The sequence below is a fragment of the Miscanthus floridulus genome, chromosome 1, assembly GCF_019320115.1.
Source record: "Miscanthus floridulus cultivar M001 chromosome 1, ASM1932011v1, whole genome shotgun sequence".
NCBI lineage: Eukaryota > Viridiplantae > Streptophyta > Magnoliopsida > Poales > Poaceae > Miscanthus > Miscanthus floridulus.
In genome coordinates this window covers 160,627,369-160,635,945 of record NC_089580.1, presented here as the reverse complement: position 1 = coordinate 160,635,945, position 8,577 = coordinate 160,627,369, and the positions used below count along the sequence as shown (strand labels likewise).

Below are 8,577 nucleotides of genomic sequence, written 5' to 3'. Positions count from 1 at the left end.
GGCACGGACGTAGGAGTGATGGGTGCGGTAGTCTTTTTAGTTAGGGGAGATAGATTACAATACAAGTTTTGATGTTGCTTTATATCGTTTCTCTATTTATAATCACGGCTCATCATCTCCCTATTTATGTAATTATAATTATAGCAGTCAAAGACACATTATAATAGTTTTGTTTGGATGCACTTGTATCTAACTCACGTCGTGTTCGCTTGGCTTATAAGCCATACTTTTTCAACCAATGAACACAACAAATCAGTCAACCGTACTTTCAGCCATGGCTTATCAGCCAAACGAACAGGAAATTCAATTCATGTGGATTAAAGTGGATTGTGGTAGAAATTATACTAAATTCCACACTAATCAACTGTAACACATATATATTAAGATGGATACAAGTGTATCCAAACAAGACCTAGAGCGGTGAAAGACACAAGAACGCATCGCCTTGTACACAAATACTCTCGTTGCAAGCTCTGCATAGATAAGAATAGTGAAGAAGAAAAAACTCATGTATTGATATAGCCCCAGGATGAATGTACATCTTATATCCCCGCAACTTCGACTTCAATTATCACCACCTCACTTTACAACCGCAATTGAGCGGTATATTTTAGCATGTACTCTACACTCTACATTTTTGTTCCTAGGCTTATCTTGCAACTTAAAAAATTGTAAAAGTAATTTATGCCTATTAGACGGCATCTCTACATGACTAGTTATGTTCTGTGCCAGAAATTAAATCCGCTGGTCTGCCTGTGCCTTCTCATACCTCTCCTTCGCCTTATTAATATCCTCTTTGAGCTCCATGTATTTCTGCAATGAAATATTAGTGAACATTTCAAGCTTCCCTAGAAATATCTCCAAACTTGATTGTAAATCCATAGGGGGGTCACTCCTTTGTACTTCCCCCATCTCCCCGTTTGATCTTCCACTACGGGACAACGATAAGGTTCGCTTTGAAGCACCCCGTTGCTTCTCCTGATGTGGCACATAACGGTTTATATGAGCAGCAAGGTCTTTAACAGCATCCTCCAAATCCGTTGGTAAATCATCCAACAAATTTATCCAGCTCTCACAGGTTTTAAATATGGGCGCAACAGCATACTTTGTTATTGGATCAGCTTCGACCTTCTTTTTCCTGGAACTCTTCCTCATCTTCTTTTGTAGTGACTTCACACACTTGAGTAGCCATGAATTTAGGCTCTGCAAATATGCTTTGTGGGATGCTATCCATTTCTGAAAGTTTGAACATAATGTGTTCAGCTCAACCTGAAGGAGTAGAGTTGCTTGGAACTGTGATTCTGAGCGAATTGAAGCCTTCATGTTGCCAGTGTTGGACACTAGTTTAATGATATCATGTTGATGCCGGTGACACTCGAGCATTGTTGCCCACATGCGAGTCAAACTGCAAATACAACAAATATTGTATTTGTTCAATACAGATATCACAAAAAAGATTATGAAAAGTGCATTGCCAGAGTGCACAGCAAATAACCAGAGTTCTGTTACATCCTACGACAGAGTTTTTTTTTAAAAAAAAACAAATGGCAGGAGCTCTGCCTTTCAATTAAAACGAAAAAGAAGTTACATGTACAAGAAAGGGTAGCCAAACCGTGATGCCTACCACAGGACACCTGAAAGGCTAACCCACCCTCGCGACGGGGCAAAGCACAAAACTACCATGAGTCATCCTTGCCGAGCATGGTTGCATAGCATCCAGCAGCTCCGACTTCCCATGGCAGACCCAGATGACCCACCCTAACGATGCCAGGCAGACGGGCCAGAAGCAAGAGGCCGCTACATCCTATGACAGAGTTCATAAGCTAAAAGAAATTTTGGCATTGCTGCTGCATCATAAACAGTAAGTAATTAACAATCAACCATGTAATTCCATAACTAGTAAAGATAGGACTAAATGACATCAGGACCTAGCCAGAGACTGGCAAAGTTCATCCAGGCCTTAGTTACTTATATCATTTATTATGGTAAGACCTGAAAAACACCAGGACCAGGCCAGAGCTGGGCCCAGTTTCATTCAGGCTACCTAATGAGACTTCCCATTTATTTGATGGTCCCATGTTAACCTAAGTGCCTTAATCAGTTTGAAACAAGCCACAATCCTGCCTGGGACAAAAACATATTCAGGACTACATTAAAATGCCAATTGGATTGAACTGAAGGGATAAATATACCTTCCAATTAACTCCTCTAGCTGTGGTTGAAGCTCTTTGTCCCTTAGATCCTCTATGTTCTTTGAAATCATGTCGATTCTCTGAATGGCCACTAAAATTCTGGAGTGCAAATCCTTCACAACAGCACGGGTTTTGTCGATACTCATTTGGCTTTCTCCTCTTGCTTCCTGGTGTCTTAGCTGCCTACATTTCTCATCATATTGCCTGCAAACTGCACTGCTTGCCTGAAGGAATAGGAATGGAGGAAAAAACAGTGAAATCAACATATTTTTCCCATGTACAGCAAAAGGTATATGGTTCCACAAGGTACATCAATTATATTATTGTAACAGGATAAAATTAAGTTAAACGTTTGTTTAAGCATTTCACTATAGGATAAATGGGTAATACCCACTATATAGCCATGTGAAGTTACAGCGCAGCCGCAGCCCTCTACGCAACCATATCATAGTGTGGCAGAACCTCAGTACAAATACATTTTGGGTTTTAGTATGATCTATTCGTTCCATCTTCTAGTCATCTTCGATATGGAATTTTTACAAGAACTGATATCAGAGCAGAAAAAAAAAATCCTTTGCAAGATAAGCTAATATTCTTCAGAGTTGAATAACTTCATAAATGAAGCAAGCCAATCCTGCTATATATCCTCACACAGGATACAACAACAACAAAGCCTTTAAGTCCCAAACAAGTTGGGATAGGCTAAAGTTGAAATCCAGCAGAAGCAATCAAGGTTCAGGCACGTGAATAGCTGTTTTCCAAGCACTCCTATCTAAGGCTAAGTCTTTGGGTATATTCCATCCTTTCAAGTCTACTTTTATTGCCTCTACCCAAGTCAACTTCGGTCTTCCTCTGCCTCTCTTCACGTTACTATCCTGGCTTAGGATTCCACTACGCACCGGTGCCTCTGAAGGTCTCCGTCGGACATGTCCAAACCATCTCAACCGGTGTTGGACAAGCTTTTCTTCAATTAGTGCTACCCCTAATCTATCACGTATATCATCGTTCCGAACTCGATCCCTTCTTGTATGACCGCAAATCCAACGCAACATACGCATTTCTGCGACACTTATCTGTTGAATATGTCGTCTTTTCGTAGGCCAACATTCTGCACCATACAACATAGCAGGTCTAATCGCCGTCCTATAAAACTTGTCTTTTAGCTTCTGTGGTACCCTTTTGTCACATAGGACACCAGATGCTTGGCGCCACTTCATCCGCCCTGCTTTGATTCTATAGCTAACATCTTCATCAATATCCCCGTCTCTCTGTAGCATTGATCCTAAATATCGAAAGGTATCCCTCCTAGGTATTACTTGACCTTCCAAACTAATATCTTCCTCCTCCCGAGTAGCAGTGCCGAAGTCACATCTCATATACTCAGTTTTAGTTCTACTGAATCTAAAACCTTTGGACTCCAAAGTCTCCCGCCATAACTCCAATTTTTTATTGACTCATGTCCGACTTTCATCAACTAGCACTACATCGTCCGCGAAAAGCATACACCAAGGGATGTCCCCTTGTATGTCCCTTGTGACCTCATCCATCACTAAGGCAAACAGATAAGGGCTCAAAGCTGACCCTTGATGTAGTCCTATCCTAATCGGGAAGTCATCCATGCCTCCATCACTTGTTCGAACACTAGTCACAACATTGTTGTACATGTCCTTAATGAGCCCGACATACTTCGTTGGTCACACAGGATAGAAGTCATAAAACAGGTAACAGAAAAAAAGAGAATTTTACCTTGACTTCATCATAAAGCTTTCTCTCCCATGCATACAGCCTGTCCAGTGTGGAGGCATGACTGCCAGAATTCATGTATACACCACCAAAGATATTTCCAGTGAAACCATCAGTGTCTTCCTTTGATGTCGTCCCAAGAGGATTTCTAGATGATGAAGAAAGTGAAGACATTGATCTATGCCAGGTAAGGTACTGCACTTCAGCCTGAGGAGGAGCTGTACCATAGCATGAGATATTTCTAAGTCATGGTGGACGATAATAAAAGCACTACTAAGCCTGATTGGTACCTATTGCTGTGGCTACAGATGCCGCAAGTCTCTGCTACAGTGACACAGCAGCTGCAGCCGCAGCAATGACTACCAAGCACGTCAACTACTCACGGCGAAAGGTATAGGCTAACACACTACCTCCAAATTTGCATTAGCTACTTAGCTATTTCAACTTCAACCATACTATACTACAGTACAAAAAGTGACCACACAGCAATGAGAATACTAGTGTCATTTCCAAAACTGCCTCCAACATCTAATTGTATGATACTACTACACAACTAACATATTATTACAATCCATGGCCAAAGTTATATTCTCCATAAGTACCAAAAATAAGTGGAACTAAACAAAAAATAGCATAGGGTCAGACTAACAATACATTGTGCTACAATCATTTATAGGAACTTTGTGTCTCTGAGGGGAAAAGGAACAAAATGTAGTAGTTACAAGTTAAGAGTAAAATAACTTACGTTGAGGAACAGGGACTTCCTTTCTGCAACAAGCAAATAATGTTGCAAAAAAACCTGATGCTGTTGATCCTGGTGCTGAACCAAAGTATAAAGATAACTCCAGTAGTAAGTACAATAAAATAGATCTATAGATGGAGTGACAAAAAATAATGGTCGCTAGATGAAGCTACAGCAATGCTAACAAATAAACAGGGAAATTTCATATCATGATGTGTACGCAGCCCAAAACCTTTCTACTTTCCATCTTTCTTTTTGAAGAAAAACTCCAATGTGTGAGTTATGGAACAGTAATGTAAATCTACTAAAATATAACCTTTTTCTTCTGGTAGTGAAGGCTGGAAATTGACTTTGTCTGCTTCAAGCATCCTTGGGACTTCTTTTCCAGAATCAGATGCCTTGATAAATAAGATCTCAATCTCCTTCATGCATGAGTTTAAGTCTCTCACCACATTCCTTACGTCACGTAAAGGTTCCTTGAATTTCCCGTTCACTGGAAACGCAGCAGTTGAAGTTGAGGTTTCTTTCAGAGGACTTGTAACAGGAGTTTCGTCACTTTCATACATGCTAATGTCCAGTACCCTCGTGTCATCTTTTGGTTTTTCTGCATGAGAATCAGCTCCTGTGTGATCTTTTGTTTTTTCAGTCTGAGCATCGATTGCCAAGTTATTTTTTGGTCTTTCAGTCTGAGGATCAACTGCTGGGTCATCTTTTGGTCTTTCAGCCTGAGAATCAATTGTCTCTGAAGCTAAGTCATCTGTAGGAAGCGGTGTGGGTGACTGACCTGTTGCAATATGTGCAACAGGCGTATCATTGCGATTCTTGAACATCCGCACTAAAGATTCAGATGTTGGATTGTCAAAATCATCTTCTGACAATGCAAGATCATCCTCTCCACCATTCATAGGAGATTTCTCAACATCTTTGAGATCTTGAGGTTTCTCCTCTCCTAGGCGCCGCTTTAGATAATCAGGATAAGCAGGAGACTTCTCCAGTTCCTCCTCAAGCTCTGGGATTCCCTCTTTCTCCCGAAGACGCCTGATATCATCATCATTCTCAAAGTCATGACCAAGTTCCTTGTCATCATGGAATGAAATCTGACTCTCAACAGGTTGGAAAAGGCCAAAGTAGTCCCATGGTGGTGTTCCAGGAGGAGCTTCAAATGTTGAACTATCATCCAGGTCATGGATAGCTTGTCCACGCACAGGGGATGATGTTTGCAGAGTTGCAGTTACAGGTTCAAGCACCTTCTCCTTAACAGTTGTCACTGAATTACCCCCAGCTTTCATATGATTGACATGGAAACGTCCTGAAGATAATGGTGAGGGAACTGGAGAGAAAGAGTCACTAGCATGATGTGAAAGGGATGGAGATAGGTTCGTAGATTTCTGCATGATGGTAGGAGGCTCTAGAGTGGCAGATGTTGATGTGAACAGTGAGGAATCTGTTGGTACTTCAGGCTCTACGAATTTTCTGAGAGCAAATCCTGTGTGCCTGAGTGACTGAATATAAGCGAAATGAGCAGCTGCAAAAGCACATCTTCCGTCAAGAGCTTCTCTAACAAATCGCTTTCTTTCCTGGCACAAGACAAGAGCCTTGTCATCTTCGTTTTTTGATCGTGAACCCATTATAAAAATGCACCAGCCTCAATGACGAACAAAAGCCAAAGGTGCATGCAAAGTCATGCTATGCACTGCAGATCAATGCTAGTGTTGAGGGAAGCTGTTCCGTAGGGAAGACGCCAAAGTGGTATCAACTTTGTGCCTACAATCAAGTATTCAAGAATTTTGCTATCAGATAATATCCCAGAGTTCAGTGAAGCAGGCATGAAAGAAAATTAAGTCGATGTTTCATCAGCAACTCTGTATACCCACTGGAGTCCATTTAGCATGTGGTAAAACTTAGCTTCCATGTGTAGTGCACAAACTGATCGCATCATTTTTTTTAAAAGAAAACACTATAATCTGCAGCAGAAAAAAGGAAATGCAATGGCAAAGAGTGGACGAGCCATTACCATATCAAAAGTATCCTGCACAGCTCAGATCATAAATTCTAGGTTCCACAATGGCTACTGGCTTATAATGCACCCATGCTTAAAAAGAAATTTTGGAAGGTGAAACCAAAGTAACAGAAAACCGCTTTTCAGACCATACCATATGTAACGGAAAATTGGCTAAATAGGCACCTACTGAAAACAAATCAAATCAAACAACTAGATGTTCCATTTATGGAAATTTCTTTTTTTTCCCCCACTAGAATCCTCAAGGACAATTATATCGGCACATGGACAGAAAAACTTCCTTCAGTTATCGCAAACTTGAAACGCAATCCACGGAGAACCGAAAGCTCATATACGACAATAATCCAATCCACCACACAAATCTATGGTACAACAAGTGTACACACTCCAACCTCGGCATGCCACTAATAGCACCGTGTTTTGTCGTACTCGGGAATCTATGTGTCATCTGAATCCTTCGGTAGTAACGGCCCAATCTGAAGTGAGATAATTCTAGGCACCGCCAATTCTCCGACAAGCGTTGCAGAAACCAACTGTCAGAGATTCGGACAGCACAAGCTGGAACCAGACCAAGGTCGGCGCCGGTGATTGGGTACATGCCTAGAACCATAGCACGGGAGCTTTATCAGCCATCGATATGGTCAGTACAAGTAAAACTGATTCAGTGACTGCAGTGCCCACCACACAATTACGCAAATTCCTCGCACACGGAACGAATCATCCACCCCACCCTCCACTGATACCCTAACAGAACGTCCGGCTGGTACCCTGAGCGGACTCCTCAGCACTGACCAGTACCAAAACCAGAAAACGAAGAACTAAGCCATCAATGCATACTACCAGCACAAACGGAAAGCTGAAAGATCCGACCAACATGAACCCAACTCGTGCCCCCCAAATCGCCCGCCTCCGCGCACCCCAATTCGCCTAAAAACGCAGAGCAACGGCCAACGACATCAATCCTTGGAGTGTTGGAGAGTCCGAGAGAGAATAATCACCTCGCTGGACCCGCGGCGCTAGGGCTTGACGCGGGAGTCCGAGTCTCCACGGCGCTGGGCTCCGGCGTCTGGGCGGGTGAGGATCGCCGCCGGCTGTCCGTCTCGTGGAGGAGGGGTGGCGACCGGCGAGGGAAGGAGAGAAGAGTAGCCGGTCGAGAGGAGAAGCTTCGAAGACGGTGGGCACTGGGGACGCAGGGTGCGGTGACTGCCGACTGATGATGATGATGATGTGCTGCGAACACCAGCGGAAGGATGCAGATAGATGGACTGGAACGGATGCCGGATGCGTGTGGGCGTGTGGGCGTGTGAGCGTGGGGATTCGTGTCGCTACAGTGCAGCCGAGCCAGGTTGGGGATATGATGGTCACTGCCCCGCGGGTCCCCCGCGTCCAGTCCACAGGGTGTGGTCGGGTTGGCTCTTGGCTGGGCAGCGGCGCCGGCGCGGCGGTGTGCGTGGTAGCCGTAGCCAGCTAGCCACCCGCGCCCACGTGGCCGCCCGGTGGGCCCCTCAGGGCGGGGAGGAACGAGCCGAAAGGCGTCCTGTCGTCTCTTCGGCTCTTCCCCGTTCTTTTCGCGTGTTTTCTTCTGGGTGTGGGCTGCCATTTGCGCCCCACTAGCACTTGGGGGGACTATGGGGCTCGCGTGATCTCTCTGGATCGTCACGTTTCAGGTTTGTTCGGGTCTGCGCCTGTGCCGAGAAAAGCAGAAGTCGCCTTTGAGTTTGAGATCTCGGTGGTGACGGTGCGCCGTGCGCGGTTCACGTACCGTTGCCGGGTCGACGGATTCATCCCACTTGTGTACGTACGGCGGGTACGCGTCACTCGGTTAAACAAAGTGCACCGATCTTCGTCGGGTTACGGGATCCACATCCACCGATCTTCGT

The 8,577-nt window shown here is 44.1% G+C and overlaps 1 protein-coding gene across 1 annotated transcript; it reads right to left on the bottom strand.

The window, feature by feature from the left end:
- Positions 1-490: 490 nt before the first annotated feature.
- On the bottom strand, positions 491-7,906 carry LOC136545622 (protein ROLLING AND ERECT LEAF 2-like). The gene is made up of 6 exons (XM_066537628.1): positions 7,696-7,906; positions 4,994-6,441; positions 4,681-4,755; positions 3,939-4,153; positions 2,193-2,416; positions 491-1,405 (listed from the first exon to the last, which is right to left on the bottom strand). Exons 2-6 carry the CDS (start codon positions 6,303-6,305, stop codon positions 736-738), a joined length of 2,496 nt encoding a protein of 831 aa, XP_066393725.1. The 5' UTR covers positions 6,306-6,441; positions 7,696-7,906; the 3' UTR covers positions 491-735.
- Between the last annotated feature and the right edge of the window lie 671 nt (positions 7,907-8,577).